This window comes from Rhagoletis pomonella, unplaced genomic scaffold (genome assembly GCF_013731165.1).
Source record: "Rhagoletis pomonella isolate Grant_MI unplaced genomic scaffold, Rhpom_1.0 Rhpom_scaffold_00008, whole genome shotgun sequence".
NCBI classification, from domain to species: domain Eukaryota; kingdom Metazoa; phylum Arthropoda; class Insecta; order Diptera; family Tephritidae; genus Rhagoletis; species Rhagoletis pomonella.
Genome location: NW_023458562.1, coordinates 22,647,433 through 22,675,284, shown reverse-complemented (window position 1 = coordinate 22,675,284; position 27,852 = coordinate 22,647,433). Strand labels below are relative to the sequence as shown.

The 27,852-nt window shown below is 34.6% G+C and overlaps 3 protein-coding genes across 6 annotated transcripts in view; all 3 read right to left on the bottom strand.

The window, feature by feature from the left end:
- Positions 1 to 382: 382 nt before the first annotated feature.
- LOC118744438 (calcium-transporting ATPase sarcoplasmic/endoplasmic reticulum type) lies at positions 383 to 13,155 on the bottom strand. Of its 4 annotated transcripts, none has more exons than XM_036477460.1 (10): positions 8,702 to 8,949; positions 6,836 to 6,982; positions 6,750 to 6,767; positions 6,376 to 6,458; positions 4,027 to 6,198; positions 3,844 to 3,959; positions 3,544 to 3,780; positions 3,368 to 3,485; positions 3,153 to 3,270; positions 383 to 594 (listed from the first exon to the last, which is right to left on the bottom strand). In XM_036477460.1, the coding sequence occupies exons 2-10, from the start codon at positions 6,951 to 6,953 to the stop codon at positions 566 to 568; spliced, it is 3,009 nt and encodes a 1,002-aa protein (XP_036333353.1). In that variant the 5' UTR covers positions 6,954 to 6,982; positions 8,702 to 8,949; the 3' UTR covers positions 383 to 565. The 4 variants fall into 4 exon arrangements, with proteins under 4 accessions (XP_036333353.1, XP_036333354.1, XP_036333352.1 ...); XM_036477461.1 differs by lacking the exon at positions 383 to 594 and adding an exon at positions 775 to 1,057; XM_036477459.1 differs by lacking the exons at positions 383 to 594; positions 8,702 to 8,949 and adding an exon at positions 13,035 to 13,155 and having other exon boundaries at positions 2,070 to 3,270.
- Positions 13,156 to 13,296: 141 nt separating this feature from the next.
- Positions 13,297 to 14,588, bottom strand: LOC118744450. Its single transcript, XM_036477478.1, has 3 exons — positions 14,551 to 14,588; positions 14,355 to 14,428; positions 13,297 to 13,822 (listed from the first exon to the last, which is right to left on the bottom strand). The coding sequence occupies exons 1-3, from the start codon at positions 14,571 to 14,573 to the stop codon at positions 13,503 to 13,505; spliced, it is 417 nt and encodes a 138-aa protein (XP_036333371.1). The 5' UTR covers positions 14,574 to 14,588; the 3' UTR covers positions 13,297 to 13,502.
- A 9,092-nt stretch (positions 14,589 to 23,680) lies between these two features.
- LOC118744435 (histone-lysine N-methyltransferase trr) overlaps positions 23,681 to 27,852 on the bottom strand; it is a 42,189-nt gene continuing 38,017 nt past the window's right edge. Inside the window, exons 8-9 of the mRNA XM_036477451.1 lie at positions 24,061 to 24,243; positions 23,681 to 23,990 (exon numbers count right to left, since the gene is read on the bottom strand). Coding sequence (XP_036333344.1) covers positions 23,898 to 23,990; positions 24,061 to 24,243 — 276 coding nt within the window. The 3' untranslated portion in view covers positions 23,681 to 23,897. The remainder of the gene's footprint in view (positions 23,991 to 24,060; positions 24,244 to 27,852) is intronic.

The following is a 27,852-nucleotide window of genomic DNA, read 5'->3' as shown; positions in this document are numbered from 1 at the left end:
TAAAATATTTTTTACGAAATGTGCCCGAAAATTGTTGATCTGGAAGAAATTTCTGACTGTAGTATATCCAACCGATGGTTTAAAAGTTGCGCACGAAAATTCAGAAAAATGTGAAAAGTGAGTCTTGGCTGCTGGCAGTTGGGCGATACTTCGTCTAAAAAGCTTTAAGCGCGAATTTCTCTTAAAGTTTTTGTGTAATTTTTACAAAAAATCAGCGAAGCGGTTCGAAATAACTTCCACCCGAGAAACGTTTTGCGAACGATGCGAAAAAACATTGCGAAACATTCTAAAACGAACATACATGTGTACCGGTGGGGTTTTATTATTTTTTATTGTATGAATACATAATACGTACGTTCAATGAAATAAAAATTTCAACCAATGCAATCGTTTATTATATTTATTTATTTTATTTCATAATCCACATGAATCACATTGCTAATTTTCAAATAAATCCTTTTGGATTATTTATACCTTAATCAACTTGTAGACTAATATGTTTTACATCCCGCTTTTCAAATGTGCATATTTCTGAAGTGGATTTATCTGACCTGGTCATCTATTCTTACCATTTATCGACAACGACGTCAGGAACTAGAATTAATTGTTATATACATATTAATATATATTCATTTATCATTAATATGTGGATTCTATATGCTTTGCATATACACGTCCACAATAAAAAGGTTATGCAACAGTTTTTAAAGCCTTCGGGAGTATCGAGAAAAAGGGAAGCTGTAAAAAGATCTTAAAAAGTATAAGTATAAACTACAGTGTAATTTTTGGGTATTTGATATTTGGGTATCGTTGAAATCGTGGCGTCTTACATGATACAATGAATCAATAGTTTACAAGTCAAATGCAAGGGATATTTGTTATAACCATAGCACAAGCATCTCGTAATATGGCCAGGAATCATAGGTAGTGGTTAAGCCTTTCTTCTGAGATTGTTGCAGGACCGGTAAGGCAGATTTCATCACATAGGAATTTGTCATTATTCTTATTGAAATATTAAACAGCAGACTCTATAGATTTTAGTGGAACGTGGGATTGACTGTTTGAAAACGGAAATTAAAGTTAATATAAGTAGGGGCGATGTATACAATGTAATAAGTTGTATAAGTGACAAACGAATTGGCTTTTCAGGTAATTAACAAAGGAAATAACGAAGCTATCGAATTTCAAACAATCAAGCTGTTTTGTTAGTACGATTTGTAACCGGACATACATATCATGTATGCATTTACGCGAAACAGATGTTAGAAAAATGTTTTGGTGCAAAGCTGCAGCAAATTAGGGCTTCTTGAAATAACTGCTTAAAATATGCATATAAATAAGCAAATATAGAGCTCATACATACAGTGGTCGAAGTAATTATAAACGCACCACATTTTGACAAGTTTTAACATATTATTTCTGTTGTTATTTAATTATGGTTATTTTTTCTAAAAATACAGTCCGTTCCTTAACAAAAGCCGTTTAAATCCAATTTCAAACTTTGTGCAATATTTGAAAAAAAAAATCAACAAACTTTCGTAAAAATATCGAACTTTTTTAATTAGATTTCCTAGAAAGATTCTGATGCAGTTTTTTTTTTGTCCAGGATGTTTTGATCATCTTCCATATAAAATGAATTGTGTGTATTCGTTATATGGAAGCAAATGGGACTATTTTTTAAATATTGCACAAAGTTTGAAACTTGGATTTACACGGGTTTTGTTAAAGAATGAACTATATTTTTTATAAAAAAATAACCAAAATTAAATAACAACAAAAATAATATGTTTAAACTTGTCAAAAGGTGGTGCGGCTATATTTATTTCGACCACTATATATGTGCCCACTGATTAACAAATTAAGATCCTCGTAAAAAATATACTCTGCGTTGAAATGCAAATCTGTCTTTGCATGTGTAAACATGGTAGCAGTTAGCAAATATTTTCCTGAAATGTATACCCATGCAGGGGGTATGCATTTAAACATTTTTTTGGCGTGTTAGTAACTAGAACACTTTTCCTAAATTTTTCTTTTAAATCAATTAATCTAAGATTGAATATCCCTTCTTCTTTGTGCGAATTCGTTATATCATGCATGAGAACTGAGAAAACCTTTCCTGTTGAGGAAAAACCAAATATCCAAGTTACTAGTTTTCTAATCTAGTACATAAAATATAATACCTTGAGTCTGTTTTGTGCTAAAATTTGTCTGGCTTTATTTCAAAATCAGTGCCATAAATAAATCAAAAATGTTTATCTCAAGATTTTTCCAAAACTTTTTCATTAGCCTCCAGCCTCAATAAAATTGTTGAATATCAAGACAACGTAACGTTGTACGTAATCTGCTTTGTTATTTTTAACATTGAAGTATTTCAATGCGAAAAAACTATAGAAAAACCCTTTAAAATTTAAACACAATTTATTAGTATAAGTACATTGCTATTTAATTGGTAGAAATCTTTGATGACTTTGAGTACGGTTCTCTCAAATATTGTAATTAAATCCACGTTCATAAAAAACTCCTTAATAATAATTTATCGCGATCAATAATTTTGCTTGACTCTTTCAGACTATTAAAATGCAAAGTACACAATACCAACTGGAAAATTGAAATATTTTGTACTTTCAAACCTTATCGAATTAAAATTTACGTTGGGAGATTTTAATTTTGCAAGTTCTAAGAATGACTATTATTTACATATTTATTGTAACGCAAAAATAAAAAAAAAAGTATATTGAATGACTGCTATGCTTTAAGGTAATTTATCTAAGTGGTAAAGTCATAAATGTTATTGTATTTGCAGATTGTATTGGAGTATTTTACCTTACAAGCTTAAAGAATTAGTGCATGTAAACATTGAAGGCATTACTATACTGTTATTTTTTTAATTTATCCTAAAATAAAAATAACATTCTCCAAGCTCTTAAATTAGTTTCAGCAGCGTAATGCTAAAGCATTAAGGTTTAAATCTGTCATACCGAAAATTAGTATAGAATTTTAATTAAATAGTTTGTCTTTAACTAAATTTGCTACAAATATGTATGTATGTAAGTTTTTTGAACAAACTGTTTAAAGCGTCATTGCATATAAAAGGCCAAAGAAAACGGCCCACATTAAAACAATCCCATGCATTTTTAGAATGGGGCTCTCACCGTCCGTAATTTTTCTAGCAACGAATTTCAGTGTTTCATCTAATAAAACTACAGGAATTGAAAATTTCATCACAGTTAGCCACTCTTCTCCGGACAGTGGAGTAACTTGGAAAACGGTCTAAAACAAAAATAAAAAATATATGTAAAAAATGTATTATTTGGATGTATAATTCTCTCTCGGTTTTATTCGATTAGTTATTTTTTGTTGTACTTACAGAAAGGACTTCCACGTAAAGAATAACAAAATGAAGCGTAAACGAAAGGGCCATAGAACCAATTAGCCACAAATTGCACCATGGGGGCATGGTAATAAGTGACTGATTTTCTGATAAGCTATAGAAAGAAGATCGCTGTAAATACTTAAACAAAATATTAGTTTAATTCTTTTTACCTGTTCATAGCGTTTAACATTTCAATTGTTACAAGTACGGACAAAGCCATTGTCATTGCGTGAGGATCGCTAAATATTTTACAATCAACTCCCTTGAAATCATCACTAGTACCGATGCATGACAGGTGGTGAGTTAATTGCCAATAGGATAGGTGGGGTCCTGTTTCCGCAAAAATGAACCACCAGGCAGCAGCGCCGACTGTGGCAGCACCGACATAGCCACCAATAGCCATGTATCTGTAATTATTTTATTGCTTTTAAAATATTCTCATTTATCGAAATGAAAATAGTGCTACGTACCGGAAGAATAGCCAGCCTGAAATAAGACCTTCATCAGCTTTGCGTGGAGGTTTTTCCATAATATCCAAGTCAGGAGGGTTGAATCCAAGAGCTGTTGCTGGTAGACCGTCTGTCACCTGAGATCACACAAAAGTAAATAAAAAATTGAACTTTAAAATTTGAAATAGCTTTAGTAATACTTACTAAGTTCACCCACAGAAGTTGGACGGGAATCAGAGCTTCGGGTAATCCCAAAGCTGCGGTTAAGAAGATAGATACTACCTCACCAATGTTCGATGAAATAAGGTAACGGATAAACTGCTTCATGTTATTGTAGATAGCACGACCTTCTTCAACTGCAGATACAATGGAGGAGAAATTATCGTCGGCGAGCACCATTTCTGCAGCTGATTTAGCCACAGCCGTTCCTGAACCCATTGCAATACCGATTTCGGCTTTCTTAAGAGCTGGGGCGTCATTGACACCATCACCTGTCATAGCAGAAATTTCATTCATACCCTGTAGATATTCAACAATTTTCGACTTATGTTGTGGCTCTACACGCGAAAACAATCTAGCACGGGCACATGCAGACTTTTGCTCGGCAGGAGAAAGATCATCGAATTCACGTCCAGAATAAGATTTGCCAGTTGTATCTTCATCTTCGGTGAAAACGCCGATACGACGGCAAATGGCTTCAGCAGTTGCCTTGTTGTCACCTGTTATCACAATAACGCGGATGCCGGCTGCCCGGCAACGCACAATTGAATCGAATACCTCTTTACGTGGTGGATCCAACATTCCAACAACACCAACAAATGTTAAATTAATTTCATATTGGTAGAATTTCGTCGAATCGCCCAAGTCCATTTCATCGGGTCGCATTGGACTATCAGCAACAGCCAAGGCGAGACAACGCAATGTATCACGACCCGTACCATACTGGCCAGTAAGAGACAAAATCTTGCTCTTGAGGGAAGAAGTTAGTGGAACTTTGCTTGTTCCAACGCGTGCATGCGTACAACGATCCAAAACGCCTTCTGGAGCACCTTTAACAAATAACTTAGGGCCAGTACCCAGGCGCGATGGTTTCAGGGGTGTACAATACGATGACATTGATTTACGATCGCGAGAGAATTCAAGTGTGAATTCTTTTTTCCATTTGGTTTCAATCTCCTGACGAACTACAATAGCGGCCGAACGACGATCTAGACCACTTTTGTTAACGCTGAAGGGATTTAGTTTTTCCGCAAGCACAATTAAAGCGGTTTCTGTTGCTTCACCAACTTTTTCAAAGCATTGTTTAAACTCGTTATAATCAATAGCGGAATCATTGCACATGATACAAATAGTAGCCAGTTCTTGAAGTGCCTCATATTCAGAGGCTTTTACTCGTTGACCGCCCAAGAAAAGTTCACCCAAAGGCTCATATGTGGATCCTGTTAGCTCAAACTCGAGAAAACTGCTATCATTACCTTCGACTTTTTCGAATATGAACATTCTTGACACAGACATTTGATTTGTGGTTAAAGTACCAGTTTTATCGGAGCAAATTACCGATGTACAGCCCAATGTTTCTACAGACGGTAAAGACCGCACAATGGCATTTTTCTTGGCCATACGACGAGTTCCCAAAGCCAGACAAGTTGTAATAACAGCTGGGAGACCTTCTGGAATGGCTGCAACTGCTAAAGCTACAGCAATCTTGAAATAGTAGATAGCACCTTTTATCCACGAGCCACCGTGAGCAGGATCATTGAAATGTCCAATATTAATAGCCCATACAGCAACACAAATGATGGAAATCACCTTCGAAAGCTGTTCACCAAACTCATCTAATTTTTGTTGTAGTGGAGTCTTAATTTCTTCCGTTTCTGACATTTCTGTTCGAATTTTGCCAATAGCTGTATTCAAACCTGTACCAATGACCACACCGCGAGCTTTACCAGCTGCTACATTTGTACCCGAAAATAGTATATTCTTTTTGTCTTGGTTAACGGCACGGGGGTCGGGAATAGGATCGGTATGCTTGATAACTGACACTGATTCACCAGTCAGAATAGACTGATCGATGCGTAGTGTTGTCGAGTAGATATGTGTTAATCTTATATCAGCGGGAATTTTATCACCTACTGACACCTCAACAATATCTCCAGGAACAATTTCCTTTGCTCTAATTTTCTGAATTCCGGACTTGTCCTGACGGACCACTTTACCCATTTCAGGTTCATATTCTTTAAGCGCTTCAATAGCGGACTCAGCATTTCGTTCTTGCCATACACCTACAACGGCATTTGCAATCAAAATTAAAAGAATAACTAAAGGTTCTACAAATGCTGTGAATGTCTCTTCGTGCTCTTCAAATAAAGCTAAAACCTGAAATACACAAATACAAAATGTTCGGTGCAATCAAATTATTGAAATTATACCTAGTGAAATTTATAAAAAAGGTATATAACGAATATGTATAGTGAATTAGGTACATAAATCTAAATAATGGCTTCAATACCAATCAGATCAAACAGATTTATTCACGTGAATATTGAAACTTACAAATGAGATGATAGCGGCCAACAACAGAATTTTCACGAGAAGGTCATCGAATTGCTCTAAAACAAGCTGCCAAATTGTTTTTCCTGTAAACATAACGTGTAGAGTTAGTTAATTTATACATATTGTCATCATCAATGCAAGATATCCTATTTCTCTTATTTTGATGTGACCTTTTTTATATTCGTTTAGTTTACTTTCAGATTAAAAAATACCAAAATTTATTGGCATTGTTTGAAGAGCCCTTTAGTATGTATAATACGTGGAAATTTAAATCGTTTTGCTTTTATAAAATATTAAGTTATTCAAATAGAGCACTGCATTGCCAATGACAATATATGTATTTGTACTAATTTTCAAAGAATGGTCTTAAATACCTTCTTCCGTGGGCAGTTCTGAAGAGAGAATAGAAAATAAAGCAACCATTAGAGACATGACCAACTAATTTAATTCAAATCATTACCATTTGGACCATATTTCTTTTGATTGCTTTTAACTTGTTCCAATGTGAGTCCACGTTCTGCGTCTGTGCCAAAAAAGTTTAAGGCCTGTTCGACGGTTTTAGCGTGGCCGTCTTCCATTGTAACTAGATACACGACGCTCAGAAACTCTGGAAAGAGGAGGAAAGTTTTAAATTACATTAATTATTAATGTACTATTTTTTAATGGAACCTCGAAACTAAGCTCATTCATTGATAGCACCATTTGTGCATTATTATCGCTGATCCCGTACTTATCTCACTATATATAGTAAAACTGTTGAATAACAATAGATGCGGTATGAGGGAACGTAATCAATCACTACTATTATTAATACAAAATAGGCCTTCAAACCGGACAAGGTCCTCGGTAACGAGGTGCTCGTTGTTTTTCTCCATGTACATATGTACTTCATCATTGAAAAGTTAAGGGTTCAACAACTAGAAAGTTATATTGGTGGTGAGCTCCATAACACTTATGAATAACGCTTACCCATACAAGTTTTTTTACTTTTCAGCTATATACTAACTATTGAAGCCTTTGTTAAAGAGACTGGTGTTTTATAACACCTACCCTTGACCCTCTGCCCCCGTTCCCACGACAGTCGGGTCTACGTAACCGGAACGACCCAGATTTATATTTGGCCAAGGACTGTCACTCCAGCAACACTCCCCAAAAACTCTTTGGGGAGCTTGTATGCTGCTACAACAGCAACAACAACCCTCTGCCCCATTATTCTTCTTCTTATTTGACGCTGTAGTAACCGCCTAAGCGATTTTGGCCGGACTCAACAAAGCACGCCAGTTGTTTTTTTTCTGTGCCAATTGGAAATGTCAAGTGAAGCAGTCCTTCTCCACTTGGTCTTTTCATGTTGCTATTCTTGTAACAGCATACATATACCCAAAAGGATTTTTGACGGCTGCTGCTGGAGTGGCAGTTCTTGGCAAGATATAAATCTAGGTTGTTAAGATTATGTAGACACGACTGTGGTGGTCTTTTCATCGCAAAGGTGGCTGGCGTCTTTGTGTTACCACCAGCGGTTCCGAGCTGAATATTTTCAGTGCTGGAGCGTCGGTGGCGATTGTTGTTGTTGTTGTAGCGGCTGGCGATCCGACAGCTCATCTTTTATCGTGTGCGGTACTCGCCGTCACCAACGCGTAAACCCACTTCCCCTTAGCATCATTAAATGGTTGAGAAGAGCAAATGGTACAACAAACCGTTAGGCCACGGTGAAGAACTCATCTACCTAGTGGTCACGAGTCTTTTTGCATTGCTAAAATTTTTTTTTTACTCCCCAAAGATTTTTTTACGGAATAGCAAAGAATTCTAATTCCGAGTATGGAGAGCTTCAGAGACACTGAATAAGTTGAACTATTTAATGTACATACATATATACTATAAAGTAACATAACGATAGCTGTTGAAATGATTATAAACACCACTTGAATGCATTTCAACACTGTAGAAATCCATTTACAAATAAATCGAATGACGTGGACTTTTTTCCAATGTAATTCTTTTACAAATTCTAATCCTTAACTGATAGTTGATTAAGATTCTTCATTCGTACTTACAAGTTTGAGTAGTTTTCGTATTTCTATAGGATTATATGATTACAAGTCATAGTAATCACGTTTTCGAATCAGGACTATGTATGTAAGTACAATATACTTTCCCCATACGTACATGTTTTATATATTTACATATCTACATACATGCATACATTAAATAATGGTTCGAAAAAGTTCCGCAAAAATTAATTGCATCTAAGAGCCTTTTTCTTAGAACATTACTTGCAAATAAAACTACACACATAAAATTACTAACTGTGATATGGCTTTGTACATACTTTTTTCCTAAATATATCCAAATTGCATTTACTTGGTTAGAAGAGGTACACAGCTGCAGTTGCCTTGCGTGACAAATTTTAGAGCAGCCCGCAAAAAGTACTTTTATTTATACACATTTACTTAACACTATTTAATGCTTAATTTTAAGCAAATATTTTTAATGCGTCTTATTTTAGCAATTTAACAAAGAAAATGCAGGCGAGTTTTACTGAAGAAGCTGGTATAGGGATTAGAGCTGGAAAACTATCGATGGCACTATCGATAGGATCGATGGTTTTTGACTATCACTATCGATAGTTTTCACTAATACATATATTATTCAGTAAAGCAGTGTTTGCATTGTTCAACTTTGCGCTCAACATTTCGTCGCCTGGGTAAAAGATTGTCGTAAGCTCAATTTTGACGATTTTTATTTCTAGATGCAGTTATATATTTTGTAATAAGGTCTTTCGATTGGTGTTATCAGTTTTCAGATATCTCCTTTAGTTTCCGAGATATTGACTACGAATTTTTCTGTAATTTAGTAAAAATTTTGTTACTGATGCAGCCATATTAAAATAATCAATATCTTAAAAATGATCTTCTCCATTTTTGGATATCTCTTTTAGTTTCCGAGATATTGGGTAAAAAGTGTTGTTAATTTAGTAGAAATTTTGATCACATTTTGTCATATTTCATACAAAGTGGCTGCCAAATTGTGGACAAATGACGCTTACGACAAAATTTTAATAAAGAAAATCCTTCATAAACTCAAAGCTAATTAACATTAAACATAAAAAATTTAATTTTTTGTGAACTAGTAACATTTTCAGAGACTTTGGAGAATATCTATCTTCGCGTTTTTGAGAAATTGCATAACTTCAGTCGCGATTTCCCACAAGCTGCTGAAATCAACATACGACAATATTTTACCCAGGCGACGATTTGCGTTCAACTCAACGCAGAGTTGCACGAAAAAAAGTTGAATGGTTAAATGTTGACTGGCGACCAACTTTGTTGAAAGCAATAATTGAAAGGCCATTCAACCAAAAGTTGGATGCTAAGATGAACAACACCTTTTTATGGCGAATATTTTGATGTTTTTTCTAATTTTAATATTTTTAGCCATTCAACTTGTTTCGTGCAACCCTGCGCTGAGTTGAACGCAAAGTTGAACAATGCAAACAACTTTAAGAGTAAAAGCCGGTGGTACCTGCTTCATCTTGTGAGTCGGAAGGGATATTTAGCAAAGCAGAGCAAATAATTTTGGAGCACAGATGCTACTTAAAGCCAAAAATTGTTTATAATTTGAACAAAAGTATGGAAAAATTTTATCAATTCGGATCTCATTTTGAATCAAAGTTTTTATGTCTAATTTTTGGAATTTTTTAATCAAAACTATCGATAGTGGCGACATTTTCGATATTATCGATGCTATCCATAGCTGCGACTATCGAAACAATCGATGGCCACGACAATCGATAGTTTTCCAGCTCTAACTGGCCGTCGCCATAGGATAAAATTTATTGCTGTCCAGCTGTCATTTTGGTCCCTAGATATAAATTATATCAGTGGCAATATTTGTGTGGGCTTTTTATATATTGATATAAGCATCTGTGAGATAGCTTCCAAAACGTATTTTTGCCGGATTTAATCACTTAAAAAGTTTAGAAAATAGGCTATTTTACATCCAATTACATAATAACAAATATTTTAACAGAAAACAGTTCAGTTGCTTTTATATTAAAATATCAATAATGTTGCCGCCACGAAGTTTTCATGCAAATGAACATGTAGCTGTCAAACTACCAAATTGCCGGCAATAGATGGCAAGATATATTGCTCTTGAAGAGCAATGAGCGGTCTCCATTGGCAAATTATATTCTGACATATGTATCAAGATATAAACTTTATCCTGTGGAGACGGGCAGTAATAGGGATTTAAAAAAAACATCGATGTATGGAGCAACATCGATGGTCGTGACTTCAAACATCGATGTTTTTACGAATTCGATGTTAAATCAAAACATCGATGTTTTGAAAAACATCGAAAATGTTTCTTGACTAATTTTTCACCATTTCATTTTGTGCGCGCTTCAAAATTTTGTGCCAGCGTTTAATAGCGATTAATAAGTACTTTCGTGGAACCAGGCACAAGTATGTTTCTTTAATAAATTCCCATATTGCATTTAATAAATGTTCATATACGTATACGTATATAAGTAAGAAATACCTAAATTGGTTTATAAGTATGTAGTGTACATATGTGTTAAGCTACATGTTATACGCCACAGATTCTAATTCATGTTAATTTTTAGAGTAATAAACGAACGAAGCTTATGCTGGAGGTATTTTGATAAACTGGTAGCGGGCCCAGTGAAATTTTATTAAACTTTCCTTACAACATTTGTGAAAAGAAAAATGTAAATATATCGCCACCTGAAGTGCGAAAAGACGTAACAACATCGTAACTGAAATGGAAAAGGTTGTGACTACATTTTTTTTATTTTTTTCATTAAAAGATGTGGAAGTGGTTATTCGATGAAATCCATCATAACAATCAAAAACTGAATTTTGAATTTTGTATTAGTTACGACTTTTTGAATTTCAGCGACAATATTTGTTACGTCATGCGATTAAATTTTTACTTAATATTTGTTTTGTAAACCACCCCTCTGAGTCAATATGCTAACAATAAGAAACAGTAATCTTTACCGTTAGTTCAACTTTTTGAATCAGCACACAGGTTGAATAAAAATTAGAAAAATCTGTAAAAACATCAATGTTTTCATTCGATACATCGAACTGCCATCGATGTAATTTTTGGAAACATCGATTCTTCAAACATCGATATTTTCACCGTAATTTACATCCCTAAGCTGGTATAGAGGAAGCATGGTCTGACAGCTGAGAAACGACAAATCGTAGCACTCACAAAAATTGCATGTGTTTTGCAAATGCACTAAAGGCCCAATTACACAATAGGGCTATTCGCGATCCCGTGCAAATGGCCTAGCATCATTGCATTGCAAATATTTTATAGGCTAAGTAATTTGAAGACACTCGCGAAGTATTGCAAGTGTACCAAATGCAAGCACAACTCTTTTTATGCTCAAATGTATATATTAAATTTTGTCCTTTTTCCTTACATACTACAAGTCGATTTTGGTCACGAACACATACCTTGCATTACATATACATGCATACATACTACATACCTATAACAGGTGAACGCTAGATGTACAGTATGTAAATAGGTAAATTAGAGAAATTACCATAATTATTGCGCTGAATAATACTAGATAACAAGAGAGTACGCTTGGCAGATACTCTGCCGCCGTGAATATTATACACACATTCATACAAACATATGCATACAAATTTGTATATCTGTGGTCATAAGCAATAACCGCCTAAGTCGAAAAACCTGAATTCGAGAAAAAACATTTTAAACATTTGGATTTTAATGTTATCCTTATGGGGAAACCAAAATATTTTCGTCTATAACTTTTTGAATAGCCTAGCTCGCGAGATGGGGATTTCACGTACGCGTGGAAAAGGGGTTGAAGAATAGGATAGTACATTAACTCCATACTTTGCGATTATTGCTTGTGACCACACATATGTATGTACATACAAAACAAAATATATATATATATGTATACATCGCAAAACAAACGTACATACGTATGTACATACATACATATAAATTATAATAATTCTAAAATGAATATAGTGTAATTCTTTTATTTCCAGAGTTTATTTTGTGCGCAAACTCTTTTGGCAACTTAGCTAATTTATAATATGTATGTGTGTGCATACACATGTATGCATGTGCACGGTTGCGATATATACGAGTATTCATACATATTATCACCGTTGCCCAGGAGACTGTCACATGGTCTGCTCCAATTTTGTTCTGTGCTTAGTATTCTAAAAATAATACATTTTATAATAGATGTAGAAATTCATATTTTCTTGTCATATAAGTATGTGGCGTTACGAGAACCTTTTGTTGATTCCATTTGCATTTTCAATATTATATTAAAATTTTCAACCTTCCCGAGGGATTTTCATTATGCATATGAGTGCGATGTTATATGATTTTATGATTCAAAATAAAATATTTTACACTTTACACTTTTCCATAAACTCACTAAACACCAGGATTTTTCAAACTCGAAATAAACATTTTTCTATTATTTCGGGCAACTTTTCAACTTAAATTACTTGCTTTTCTATTTGCTGATGATTGATTATAGATATCACTAAAAAGTTGTTGGGAATTATGGGTTTATTTCAACTAAATTTCACATAAAAATTTCAATAAATTATTGAATTTTAAAAACTTACACTAATTTTTACTCGGCGTCAATTTTAAGATATTTTAATTTTCTTATTGCGAAACAATGTTCAGCCCAGCCGAAAATAAGAGCTAAGGAAAGATCGCGCTTTTGAAACGTTCGACGGCGACTGAATAAAATGAGAACAAATGCTTGATGAGAGTGCCTTTCCAAATTACAGAAATCTTTGATTTTGGCAAAATTCCCAAATAGAAAGACTCTCTATCACCCGGGAAATTTGGCACGTAAAATTTTCTAAACAATCTCATTTCATATATGATATTTATCAAAAAAAATGTAAATGCTTTTTTTTTATACATATTCTCATAATTACAGTGGGCCAAACTTTTGTATTGAAAAATAAAATAAATGGTTTGAAACTACTTAAGTGTGCGGCGATTTTTAAAGGTAGGTAATGAAAACAGTTTAACTCTTTCACTCATTTTGTTGCTTACAAGTAACTTTGGGGCTGAAAGGGTTATACGTCAGTTTGAAGCACACGTGCCTTTAATTCCCCCCCCTGTGGTTTTAAGTATTCTCGGCAGCCAGCAGGGTATATTTGTACATTAGCAGGAACCGAAGGCTTCAACTGAATTGATGATTTTTGAAGAACACTTGGTACATCTTTCGCTAACAAATATTTAGCGTCAGTTTGCGCTACACTTTTGATTAAGGAAGATTGATGATGAAGATCAATGAAGAATAAAATTGCTCCTGCAGCCGATAGGGTTCCAAGTACTAAAGCGTTTACTTGGATATCCATTGGTATGTACTCCAATGTTCCAAACACCAAGCACGCTAAAATAAATTGATTTTATTAATATTAAAATATTGACAAATTTTGTATTTTTGCAAAAGTAATAAATAAGTTTATACTACTTTTTAAACTTATTATCTAACAGTTTTGACACAAACAAAAAGTTTTTTTTTACCATGAGGTTTAATTTTTTTCTTTAATAATTTACGATTAATGGAACAATGAAAGCGATTAAATTGTTTAATAATAGGTGTGTGTTTTGGAAATTTGAAGTGCGAGGAAAAAACTTAACCTTTAATAATGTTGTTTTTTTTTTATAATAATATAACAAAATATTCACACTTATCAAGAAATAAGTTCATAATATAAAAATTGCCGTTTTCAGTGACAGTAAAGATATTTGTCGATTTTTTTTTCTAGGAAGCTTGGGAGCAAAAAACTAATGTCAATATCACTACAAAATAAGAAAAATGTGACAGTATGGAAAATTCGAAGGGACAAATGTCACTATTTCTTCTATAACGGCAACTGTGTATATCTGACTGTGAAAACAGTTTAACTTTAATTAGTTACCTTCAGTCAAGAAAAATATCACTCCGCAGTACAATAATATTTTCTCACACGTCCCATACGTATCCGCTATTATCCTGAAATAAAGTGCATAACCTTTCCTTTATTATCAATATTTACTTTATTGTTGTAATAAATGTATATACAGTATATTTTGCTTTGCTGCCTTTATGCTTAAGTGCATATGTAAGATACCTACCCCGAAATGCGCATCAGCGGCATTATTTTTTAACATTTATAAGGAAACTGCTCCGATAGATGCATTCAAAAATTGTGCAACTATTATCAATTATCAAAGAAAGTATTACGTTTGCCTGCGGGGGCATAAACTGAACACAGAGAATGAAGCAGACTTCCCAAAAACGATAATAGCAGTTATACAAAGATTTTCTTTGGCTGATTCTGAATCAGTATGTAAATACAATTTTTAGTAATTTTGGTTTCAGAGAAAAAAGTCCCAAAATTATATTTCTGGTTGACGTTGTATTATAAATGATTGAGCTCCACTGTATTTTCAAGTTTTGATATACGAAAAAGAAATTGCGGAGTAATAGCTAAATAATTGAATAAGAAGTTGACGACATTACCTTGAAAGCAAAAAAGCCCCGGCTATTAACGTATAGCCACCGTAAGCGAGTATGCTAAAATCGTTTCCAGCCTGGGACCAATTTAAGTTGTTAAGTAAGCTCCATTCAGTTGATAATTTTTGGTTTCTTTTGTAAACTTGCTCGCCTTGGCTGTCTGTAAGCTTTTTGGTGATTAAAGCCGCAAAAGATACTAACTAAAATAAAAAAGTATAGTGTAAAATGCATGTATATATGTGCATGGGTGGCAATAAACTTTCGAGCAAAAATTATACATATAGGTACATACATACATATGTGCGTACATATATATACATATTACATATGCGATATGTGTACAAACATATGTACATATGTTGTGAATATTTGCACGTATGTATATTAGTTTGCTTGTTTCTCCATATGCACGTGTGTCAAAAATTGCTTCGTGATCAATTATAAAATTTTTGAATACTTTTGAATCAAAATAAATTCGGATGTTAAAATATAAATGATTTTACACAACACAGTTCTGTTTGTGAACTCGAGGTCCTCCTTGTCCCTGTTAACATTCACTCACACATACTTAAGTATGTATTATTATTTTTTCAAAAAACTGCTATCAAAATATTGGCTCAGATTTGTTAACTTACTAACTCCGAAAATGCAAGCAAACTGGAAATTGAAAACAAAGCCATTTCTGACGAGTTGAGATTAACAATTGAATTTAGAACTAAGACAGAGCTTGATTTATGTAAGTAAATATTTCCAAAAGCTCGAACTAGCGATGTACAAACATAATGCCTATCTATGTACTATGTACTTGCTAATGTGCATAGATGCAGCACATATCCGCTAATAATAATGAATAACATAAAAAAAACCTAGTTAAGTATGCAAAAATGACCGTTACCTTCCTCTTCTTCTATGTTGTGTAAAAATAGTTGTACCGTATGTATAGTTATGTAAATTCGAAACTTTAAAGCCGTTTTTCTCAAATTTTCGGTGTTTTGAGTTATGACAGTATTGAAGTAAATGAGCGATATGTACATACATATGTTAATATGTATATTTCCCAGCTCACCAAACAGACTTGAAACTCAATTTTATTAACGCATTTAAAAGTAGGAAATACGAAAGTCCTCATATGCAAATAATTACATACATATTATGGACATGTACGTGGTAGATGTTATATTGAGGATTTGGCCAACTGGGATATTTAAATCAGCACATTCTTGTGTATTTACCTACGTTTATGCAATACACTAAAAATAAATGTAGACGCAATATATGTACATATGTATGTTCTAAATATGACGTAAAATACATACAAATAGACAATATATACTTACACATGAATACTTACACATGAATTCTCGTGTTGGGAGCTTTAAAAAATAAATTTTCTTAGAGCCTGCTTCAAAAATATTCCGAACAAAAACATATTTATGGTATTGCAAATATGTACATGTGTACATACATACATATGTTCGTGCGTACCAAGGTAAAGAATGCATATTTTTGAGCAAGTTCGTGTGCGACTATGAAAACCAAAATGATATTAAAAGCTTCTTCTAATGGCTGCCGCCCTAGGCAAACAATGGCAAACTTTCAAGTGTATTTCGGTCGTGGAAGAAATTCTTTGGCGGCAAAATAATAAAAGTATATTGAAAAGCATACATAACAGTAGATTGCACGTCTCGGGCAAAGCTGCCTATGTCACATTGTAGAGTTAATTATTTTGAAAAGAATAAATAAAAGGCGATTTTTTTTGTGCAATTTAAAATAAATTTCATTGGAAATATTGGCTTAGATATCACTGTGGAACAATTTTGGGTTTTTTTTCAACCAAACAATGCACACTAGGTATTTAGCATCCATATACTGAATACGGGACAAATACATGACATTAAAAGAATTACGGAACATTTGGCGTCCCGTACAAAATAAATAAATTACTAGGACAATGGGTTAAAAAAGAGGGCTCTCCTGTATAATACAGGTCGGATGGTCACCGTACCTAAGAGAGCTGTCCACTTATGCGAATTTCGCAAAATATAGTATTAAAATTTAAATTTAAAAGATTTAAACTGCATTTAATACATATTTATCCTTCAATAGATAAAAACAGAATTAATGGCAAATAAATTTAAATGTATGGCATTTTCTTTTCTACCGACAAATTCATTTCCCGCTTCGCTGAAGCAGTAAGAAGAGGGCTATGAAAAGTAACTTTTCACTTTCAACTTTAAAACATCTCTGAATATGGACGTGTGTACTTGTGTACATTTACATATGTACAGTTACGATCACCGAAATAATAGTGCGCACTTGCGAGATGCATTATGCCCTTGATGTCGTATACCACGCGATATTGGAATCGAGTTTTTTTTTTTAATTATAATCTCTAGTGTATGATTTAACTCTATGTAAATTTCAAACCGTTCAACAGCTACGGTTTAATTTGTTTAGAAGTATCCCCTGTTGTGAACGGCATTTAAGACGAGCAGTGAAATAGTAGCGCATAACAAATAAAGTCACAAAATTTAACTTCAATTGCAAATATTTTAGTTTTTGGAATAAAAAGTAAGTTTAATGACTTGGTTTGTTATATATTTAGCCGGAATAGACAAAACGCGTTTTTGTAATTTTTAGTGGTACGAAGTCTGCGCCGAGGTCACGAAAAACGTGAAATTATTAAAACTCTTATTAAAAATGGGGAAAACATATAAAAAAAGTGGAAAAAGTTGGTGGATGTTCAGCCTCCATGATTCGAAATACGTTAACGTATCAAAATAAACCTGAAAAAGGGGTGGTAAGCAGGAGTTATCAACGACTACCATACGCAAATTATTAAATACTAGCGTTTACCCGCGGGTTTCACCCCACGTCTTTATACAAATACTAGCCGGCCTCGTATGAATGTGTAGATATTAAATAAGGTGTGATTGACAACTAAACAGGTTGCAACCCTACAAAAAAATAATATGTGATTGCACATCTGGAGGCGAAGCCCTTTCATTTGACACCTAATTTCTTGTAATCTAAAAAACAGCCCACATATTTTAATTTTTCGCACAGGTTGCAACCCTCTTAGAAAAATAAAATCTTACTGCAAATCTGAAGGCCAAACCTTTTCATTTGACACCTCATTTTTTAAATTGAATGAACTGTGCAAGTCATTAACGAAAAATGCCCTCGCGTATTATACATACATAGTTTTTAAATAGGTGGCCACCCCACTTAAACAAAAAATAAAAACTTATTTAACATGCAGAGACCATACTTGCATCACTTGGTACCTCAGTTTTTAGTCCAACAAACGGCGAAGATCTTATAATTTTAAAAAAGTGGCAGCCCTACTCAAAAAGTAATACATTATTGAACATCTAAACGCCGAGCCCTTTTATTTGACACCTCATTTCTTGTAATCCAACGAACAGTGCGGATCTTATATTTTAGACAGGTGGCAACCCTATAGGAATTTAAAATACTAAATATAATATTCCTATCAATACAGATTATACTTAAAAAATCTCATCTAAATCCATTCAGCAGTTTTTGAGATTAGCGTGTGCAAAGAATCTCGACTTTCTATTAAACTATGTATAAAAGATACTAATTTTTAAATAGGTGGCAGCCCAACTAAAAAAAAAATTAAAATTTTTGTACATTTGATATCCCATTTTGTAAGCCAACGAACGGTGAAAATCTGTTTACTTTTATTAGGTGGTAACCCTACTCAGAAAAATAATCCATTATTGCACATATAGAAGCCAAGTCTTTACGTTTGACTGCGACAGTGTAGAACTGATGCCCACGCATATTATGATTGTGTATTGCAATTTTATCAGCAGGTGGCAACCCTATTAAAAAAAATTAAACATTTGTGCTTTTCTAGAGGATCATCCCTTTCATTTGACACCTCAACTTTTGTAATCCAGAGAACGCTGTGGATCTTATAGTTTTTTAGAGAGGTGGCAACCCTATTAAAATTCTAAATGAAAAAGGTCGCTCTCCTTTCGATACAAAGTATATTGGAGAAAATGTCGTCAAAATCCGTTCTTTCCTTTATACTATGTATAGATGAAAAATAATTTATGTGAAGATGTTATATTTTATTTCTTCTCTAATATGACTATAGCCGTAATAGCATAATACGATGGGACAGTTGTATAGCTTGGGTGTTATGGAATGAAATGCAATAATAACTTTTTGGCACAACAGGTGTTTATATTTACATTAAAAGATCTCCAATAAATAATATGATAGTAGAAGTTCCAATATTGTAATATAAATGAATCTATTAAAATAAATGCATTTTTCAATGCAATTATCATACATATTATTTTCGATAGTCTTGGGTTTTATTCTGAGGAATTCTTGTTTATTGTCATTGCAAAACCTAAGCGAACTGGAAACTAGTCTTGTAAATTCGAAAGGCATATCAGAAGGAATTAAACAGGTCATGTGACTTGTGGTTCCGAAGTTATGGCTAATAAAGATTCCACGCCTATTTTATGTGCTACGACCCCTTTTTACAAACTCTTATATATATATCTTACTGTAAGCACCTGCATACCATAGATATGTCTGCATATCGAATATCAAGTTCATGTGACTTATGGTTCCGAAGTTGTGACTGACTAAAAATTCCAAGCCTATGTTATATGCCACGCCCTTTTACAAACTCATTTATACATGCCTTAACATATGCATCTACCATAGATATGTTTCCATACCAAATTTCAAGGTCATGTGTATTTCACACCTATGGGAGGTGCCACGCCGCCTTTTCTTATACCGCCAATTTTTTCCCAAGAGTATGGAATTAATTTCATTTATCTCGACACCAAGTTCCAGTACTCTACCACAAATATTTCAAGAGATATACAACACGATAATTTTAGTTAGTAAGGGAGGTGCCACACCCCCTTTTCCAGTGCTGTCCATATTTCTCTATGCCTATAACCTTCCCGTGGTAAAAGCAAAGTTTGATGCGATTCCGTGTAGCGGTTCAAAAGTTATAAGGTAATGAACAAAAAGACATTCATATTTATATATATAGATTAGTATCGCCCAGTTGTCGAACTTCGACATTTTTTTTTTCATACACTTTTGAATTTTATCTGTCACCAATACTAACTCCTTTATGCGACTTACTATTTTGAATTCCACCAGCAAAATTTATAGCGAATTTACAGGAAAACTTAACATCGAATTATAAATGTTAACACCGGATTGATTAATGCTAATTTTACCAAGTCTCCTCCAAATTTCTTCAGTAGCTTTTGAAAATAGACCGAAAAAGGAACCTCGATTTTCATTTATAAAACATATGCATATGTATTTGTATGTATAGATCAAGGCGAATTAATATAAGAATACAAAAACAAAAATTTACATATATTTTTTATAATGCTTTGGCGGCATAAACTGCCAAAATCTGTAAGTGTGTGTAGAAATTCAGAGAAAATGTTTTAATTTGACATCAGAAGCTGTGCGGCGAAACACATACACAAAATCAGCTGATCTAGTAACACCAGCTTAGTCCCCTTTCAGACACGTCAAGTCTTGAAAGCAATTTTTATCGCATTCTCTTTTGTGTTTTCTGTTTGCTTCCACACGCGTCAAGTTTTATTGAATTAAAGTCCTTGGATCTTTAAATGGGAAGCAACGAAAAGAGCAAAAGAGAACAAGAAAACTTGAAACGAATTGACGGTGCGGAGGTATCTGTACTCTTCCCCTCTCTTCCCACCTCCTTCACCAACGAACGAGCAGACTTGAAAGCAAGACTTGACGTGTCTGAAAGGGGACTTATATAAATTCGCCTTGGTATAGATGAGATGTTCATCACTGACTAATATATCAAACATATACCAATTCAGACTGTAAATAAGTTTTTCCGTTATATTTGTCTGAGAGCCTCTTGGAGGTTAAAAACTAAATTGCCCACATCTACGTAAACTGTTTCTTTTCATCGGAATCGTTGACGGTTGAGAAAGTATGTTGAAGGTTTACAACAAAAGATAATATTTTCTTCTCTAACGGCAGTTTCACACGGGTTTTTATCAAGACTGGGCCGGAGCGCAATATTTTTTCATCACACGATTGGTCTACCAAGTTATACCAAATTTTATGTTACTAATATATGTTCTAAAAGTTACTACCACTTTCCGCCATAATTACGTGATTGATATCATAAATAGCTGTGTAAAATTTCAGGACGTTAGCATAAGCGATTCCAGAGATAAGCGATATTAGAATTTCAGTTTGTATGGGCGGTGCCATGCCCATTTTCAAAAATCGACCACTCTTCGCCGTAAGTACGGTATTGACAACATATGTTGCTGTGTCAAATTTCAGGATGTTAGCATAAGTGGTTTTGAGAAAAGCGATATGAGAATTTCAGTTTGTATGGGCGGTGCCACGCCCACTTTCCCAGTACCTACCATTTCCCACCGTAAGTAGGGTATTTACAATCTATACATCTGTGCTAAGTTTCAGTTCCCCAGCATAATTGGCTTTAGAGATATAGTGGCTTTCACATTTCAGTCTTTATGTCAGATGCCACTCCCCCTATGTATCGGGATTAACAATTCTGGAATAGAGGAAGTTATATCCTTTAAATCGGTGTATGCTTCACTGAATTCGAGCGAACGGTGCTTTCAAAAAAGGGATTGCAAAATTTTCTTGAGGCGTATTTATATGTAGATTCGAAGCCTCGTCCCACAATGTCAGCTTTAGAAATTTTGGATAACCTAAAGTTACCATAGTGTTCATACAGTAAAGAGACATCTCCAAGAACAGAAACTTTGTGCATGGCAGTCGATACCTCAGGAAAGATGTGAACGCCTCGCATACTCCAAAAGAAATCGTTATGCAGCACTGATTAAAAACAACGGCCATGCTACCAAATAGTAAGTAATTGTGCTAAATTTAGTATTAATATTAATAATTTAATACAAATTTAAGACTTTTTGTTATGTACTACTATTTTTCTAATTTCCATGAAAACACATCTTACATTAATTAATTTTTTTGGTGTTTATGTAAATAAAACTCTTTTGACCCCACATTTTGTTATACAATTGTCCTTCAGTTTTTCAATATCATGAATGCAACTATTATTTTGGTTTTCTAGTAATTTAAAAAATGTTTACCGTAAGTGCACACTACTATTTTAGTGCTCGCAGCTGTACATGCGCAAGAGTCAACATCAGACTAAAAAAAAACCAAATTGACCGCATATTAGAGCTTCGGTCCGCTTATGGGAGATTTTTATCATAACTAGACATGTTTGAGTGTCCGATTCCGTTTATCGGAATGTCCGTGTATGGGAGTGCATTTTGTATGGAAAAAAAACCGAAAATTGTTCGTTCCCATGTGTCCGCTTAAAGGAGAGGCCCTCTTATTAGAACGTCCGTCTATGGGAGCTTTCACTGCAATGGCACAGATAAAATTTAGTTCAATGAAAAGACCGAACTAGTGAACTAGTTTATTGAAATAAACTAGTTCTTTAGTTCATTTAGTTCAAGAACTACCCAAGCCTACATTCAAGTAAGAAATTTAACCCGTGTTGGATTTTGGCAAACGAATTTCTCCAAGAATCACACAGAGGAGCAAATATCGCGGCAGCCCACAGTTCATAGTGGTGGGGCCACTCCGACTTATGCGGTTTAAGGGCTCACTGAAGTCTGCACCCTTAACAGCAATGGGTTGTGCGCTGGGTTTTGATGACGACCATGTCAAACGTTTAAAGGACTAAGATTTGAGGGCACGCCCCGTCCCCCACACATACCAGCGCTACCCCCGCCATGATATCAAAATCGTGATGGGATCCATGGAAACACCGTCAGAAAATTCAGCCACCACAACGAAACGTCCGATAACTGGCTGGGGCTGATCGACTTCACCGGGCCCGAAACATGGTAATGTGCAGTTCTAGGTTCAAGCATAAAAAAAATCTATCAAGCTACGTGGCTGCCTCCAGATCGAAAAACCAAGATACGCACCCGCCTCCGAGTAGGAAAAAATGTTCTTCCAACAATGCAAGGCAAGCTCAAAGTCGAAAATCTGCACTCGCAACAGACAGCCAATGTATTCACAGCAACAACCCCGCTCTCTTCGTCATACCAGCTTTTCCTCCGCAGCGGCACGAAGAGATGGGGGTTAGTTGTCATCCGAGGCCATTTTGGTCCTTTCATTGGAGGCGTTTTTAAGTAACAGGTCCCAAGCCCAGCGCACAACTATTGCTAGGATTTTTTTACTTTGCTCACAATTGCAAAAAATATTTCAAGACCTCGTATAAATCCTCTTGGAATTTCACCTGACTTAAGTCCGATTGAACATTTAATGCGGAGAATGTAACAGGAACTAGCTCAATAATAAGTCAAAGAGTAGATGGCAAGACTTACGGAAAGGATGATGATGAAGGATGAATTAAGAATTAACTTTTGAATCCATTTCTGACCGGATAAAAGTTGGTACTTCGGCTGGGGATGAATCAGCTCCTGACCAGTGTTACTTTAAATTTAGTTTCTTAAAACAGTTTTATTAAAAATCGGATTTGAAAATGTCGGATTTGAAAAAAGCGAAAGTCAACGAAACATATTTTCCCAACAAATTCCAAAAATTTCAAAAGTTACAAGTGGTAAGTTGTACTTGGCAGCTGGTGTATGTACAATAGGGTGGTCAAAAAATGCGTGAGACAAAGTAAAGTCGGAATTTTTATGCTCTCACCCCCTAGGATTGTTACGGAGTAACAAAAAAAAAAAGTTTACGGATTTAAATTTTTTCATTTATGCACGGATAAAAAGATCCACGTAACTTTAACTTAATATAATATTATAATTATATAACGAAGTAAGATATTAAATATATTCGCTTAAGACTAGCTAAAGTTAATATTTTTTCTTCTTAATTTATATAATATTGATATGAGTTTGCATAATATTCTTTACTAAAATAAAATAGCCGCTTAGTTCATCCATTTTCTACAATTAGGGGCACCACACATGCAAGATATCTTATGAGCATCGTCTTCGATATCAAATTTATAATCATACGACAGCTAAAACAAAGACATTATTAGTTCATAATATGTATTCGTAATTTTTGATTGGCTCTGATGAAATAATTACCTCTTCTCCTCTATTGATTCTTCGCTTAGCAAATATGATAATCCGAAGTTCACGATCAACGTCAACAGTCTCCGTTACACAATTCGGATTGCAAGCGTGATTAATATATCGCGCTAATCCTCCTGATAAGGTAGCATCAACAACTCTATCCTCATCCAGACGGAACATATAGATTCCTCGATTCTAATAAACAAATAGACATATATATACAGTGTTTCTTAAAACATCATCAAATCAATAGAGTAATTTGAAAAACTCAAGGCAGAAAGTTTAACTTTAATATTAAAAACATATGCGTATATTAGTATTGCCAGGTAACACCAAATCAAATTAAATTAAAAACTTGGACTGTGCTAGCCCCTACATTGAATGAAATGCTATTTGGGTATACTAAAAAGTCATTGCGTATTTTTTGTTTTTCAAAGTCACTTATTGATATAATAACACTGGTTTATAGCAAAAATCTTCTATGCATGCGAAAATCGAGATAGTTTTTTTTTCTATGTATAACTTTTAGAGATATTTGCAATTTACCATCATTCAGCTTAAAAACAGAGTGGTTTCACTTAATCACGTATATCTTACGAACCATTGATACTATACTAGATACGGGAAATGAAAGCAAATAAAATTCTCCATAAACTGTCTACTTTTCGATATTCCTGATAGTTTCTGAGAAATTAATTAATCATTCCTGATACCTCTTGCTTTCGATGCAAATACCAGTGCAGTTAGGTATACGTGGCGTATGAGTAACACTCTTTTCTGCTCATATTTCATACAGAAAAATCCATGCGCATTTTCATTTGACCAATGACCCCTATTGGGAATGTCGACTGGCAGTAGATAAACACCTATTAAGCGATTATCGATTATCGATGCTATCGTGAGTGGGCTATTTCACACTAGAATGACAGAACAATTATTCTCACGGTTTCACACTGGATGAAAACTAGCAGAACAAAATGTGCATACGTACAGAACGTTTGCATGTGTTTGTAACTTTTGTGCTTGAAAGTGGCGGCATGTTCGTAGTTGCGCATGTGTTAGTGCGCTGCGGCAGAACTGACACTTTAATGCGGGGTAGAAGCTGGAACAGCCTTTGATAAACTTTACCTCACCGCACTGTCCTTGCCTACAAACAGAGTTGTTCTGGTGGCAGAAGTGTTCCAGTGTGAAACCTGCCGGTGTCGCTTAGTCGCTCAATTAGCGACTGTGAATACTTTTGAATCGCTCATCCTTCTATTGCTTTTTTTTAGTCGTTGGAGTTGGTGCTTATAAAATTTACATAAGAAAGTGGTACTATAATGGATAAAAAGTAAGTAAATTGAAGTGGAAGTTGTAAAAAATTGTGGAATATATGGTATGTATGTATGTGTCTGAATTACAGATCAAAAATTGTAAGCAACAGTAGGCAACTTGTGCGGTTCGTCGAGCTGATGCAGGAGAATGAGGGCATAGGCAAAGGCGGAAGCTCCGCTTCTATTGTGAAATATATACAATATTTCATCAAAGTTTACAAAAAACTGCATAATTTATTAATTAACTCGTGCTCGGAAATTTGAAATCTGTATTTTAAATTAAAGTTTAATTCTTTCTCTACACTTGCATGCTAAATTTTTTAAAAGCGGGTCACGCGTTTGGACGCAAATACACATCATTGTACAAATAACTAAACCGTACCGTATTTCTTAAACTTCCATAAAGTCTTTTTTCGATTTTCGAAATCAACGATCGATTCTACATACAAATTGGATAGTGGCGTGCGGAGAACAAAATCAAAATTAAAATTTGTGATCAAAGATCAATGAAATCTCTGCTTTATTCGATGGCCTTTCGACATCTTTCGGTTCGATCGTAAGAAACCCTGTCATTTACTGGCAAAACACTGAACAAGGTACTGATTTACGAGTCAACGTGGAGGTAACTGTATTCCACACAAGGGATTTGGTAGTGAGCACAACAATTTGAAGTCTGACCGCGCAAAGTCAGGCGAGTAAGCTGGGTGTGGCCACATTTGGAAAGCCTACCCAAGAAGGGCTGAAAAAGTGGTTCCCTGCATGCCGGCATTTGGAATTTACGCGATGTTTATATTAGCCATGTTCCATTTAACGCGTACATATGTATATGTATGTACGTATGTATATACACATACTAGTCAAAAAGCCAATCCTACGTCGGGATCCAATCATTTTGAGCAAAAAGTTCTACACATTCACTTTATTAAAATACAAAAAAAAAACACATTTCTATATAATCACACAAAGTGCCTCCATGTTGATTTCGGCAACTTTAGACGTAACAGCGTTTTTAGTTCGAAGATTTCTCCTGAATTTTTTTGTTATTTGTCTGAAGCAATTTTTGCGCTGGAGTCATACTTGCAAATTAATTTTTTCCTCTGTGATGTTCTATTTGGGTAGGAGTCATATTTCCTTGCCGATGGCACAAACGATCGGCGTCTGCGCAGTCGATCCCTTTCCATTCTACGAATTTTTTGCTATTTCCTAATGATCTGCACCTTCTTCTCCGCACTTTCTTCGCAAAGCCATTTGTCGACAACGTGTTTTACCATTTAAAATTTTTATTTCACTTTCTCACTTCATTACGCAGTAGTACTTGGGAGCATCGTATGATTGCTCGGTGAGTACTCCCTTGAGAGCATACGACTACTCCCCATTGCTCCCTATGCTTCTATATACAAGCATGTAATTTTGTAATCCCTTTTACATCCTAAATCAGGGAGTTCATACAGAAATATCATCCCAAAGACCTCCTAAGTGAGCAATATAAGAGATATTTCAGAATAACCTCCCTGAAACGTCCCAAAAATACAATAAGACACTCCATAGGAACATACCGCATATTCCTCCCTAACAAGCAATAAGGGCGTATTCCCAAAGAAATATTTCCACAAACCTCCTAAGCGAGGTATAGACCAGCTTTCGTATTCTCCCACATTCCTCCTAATGGAGTAATACAAGATTACTCCAACATTGCTCCAAAGGGAGCATTTCTTTTTAGCTAAAAAAACATTACATAAGTATTAGATGTCTTAACACATGTACATATGTATTTATTACACTAATGATAAATATTAGAATTATACAAGAAAGAAATTATTTAAAAATGGAACATAATAAAACTAAAATTGGTAATATGTATACATATACTACATACGTTCACACACATGTAAATACACGCATGCACATATATAATTCACTGGATTGATGAGTCGGGGATGCTTTCCAGTTCATAAGTAACATGAAAGCTGACGCTCATTACTCGAAATCTGAAATGCATTCTGCATTAAATAATACAACATTCAATAAGTTTAAACAAACTTTTCATACATACCAAAACACACAAAATTTCGTTTGAACGAGGTGCGTATTGCTCCCCTAACAATCAAAAGGAATACTCCTGGATAGATCGCTTAGGAGACAGCGCTTTTTGCTCCTAAGCGAATAGTAAAGGAGTTCAAAACCGACAAATCTCGCTTATTGCTCCTAATTCGTGCCTCAGAGAGAACTATTTACTTGCTCGCTTAGGAGATATCTTATTTGACTTCTAAGCGAGTAATAAAGAGGTACAAAACCCACAAATCTCTCTTGTTGCTCCGAAATGTGGTCAAGGGGAGTACTCTTTTATTCCTCATATAGGGAAATCTCTCTTCAAGTTCTAGTGGGTACATCAAATATATAATATGTGGATTCGTTTGTAACCGAGCTAGAAAATAATACTCGGTAAATTAAAGAAATACTTGCAAAGAAACAACACAAACTCGGGTATTTA

What these genes read in the sequence shown, in the direction of transcription:
- LOC118744438 (XM_036477459.1), bottom strand. Translation starts at nt 6,953, where the DNA reads ATGGAAGACGGCCACGCTAAAACCGTCGAACAGGCCTTAAACTTTTTT. An exon ending in TCAGGCTGGCTATTCTTCCG is followed by an intron (nt 3,781 to 3,843) that starts GTACGTAGCACT and finishes AAATAATTACAG; the next exon opens with ATACATGGCTATTGGTGGCT. An exon ending in TTTACGTGGAAGTCCTTTCT is followed by an intron (nt 3,271 to 3,367) that starts GTAAGTACAACA and finishes TTTTTGTTTTAG; the next exon opens with ACCGTTTTCCAAGTTACTCC.
- LOC118744450 (XM_036477478.1), bottom strand. Translation starts at nt 14,573, where the DNA reads ATGCCGCTGATGCGCATTTCGGG. An exon ending in CCGCTGATGCGCATTTCGGG is followed by an intron (nt 14,429 to 14,550) that starts GTAGGTATCTTA and finishes ACTTTATTTCAG; the next exon opens with GATAATAGCGGATACGTATG. An exon ending in GATATTTTTCTTGACTGAAG is followed by an intron (nt 13,823 to 14,354) that starts GTAACTAATTAA and finishes AATTTATTTTAG; the next exon opens with CGTGCTTGGTGTTTGGAACA.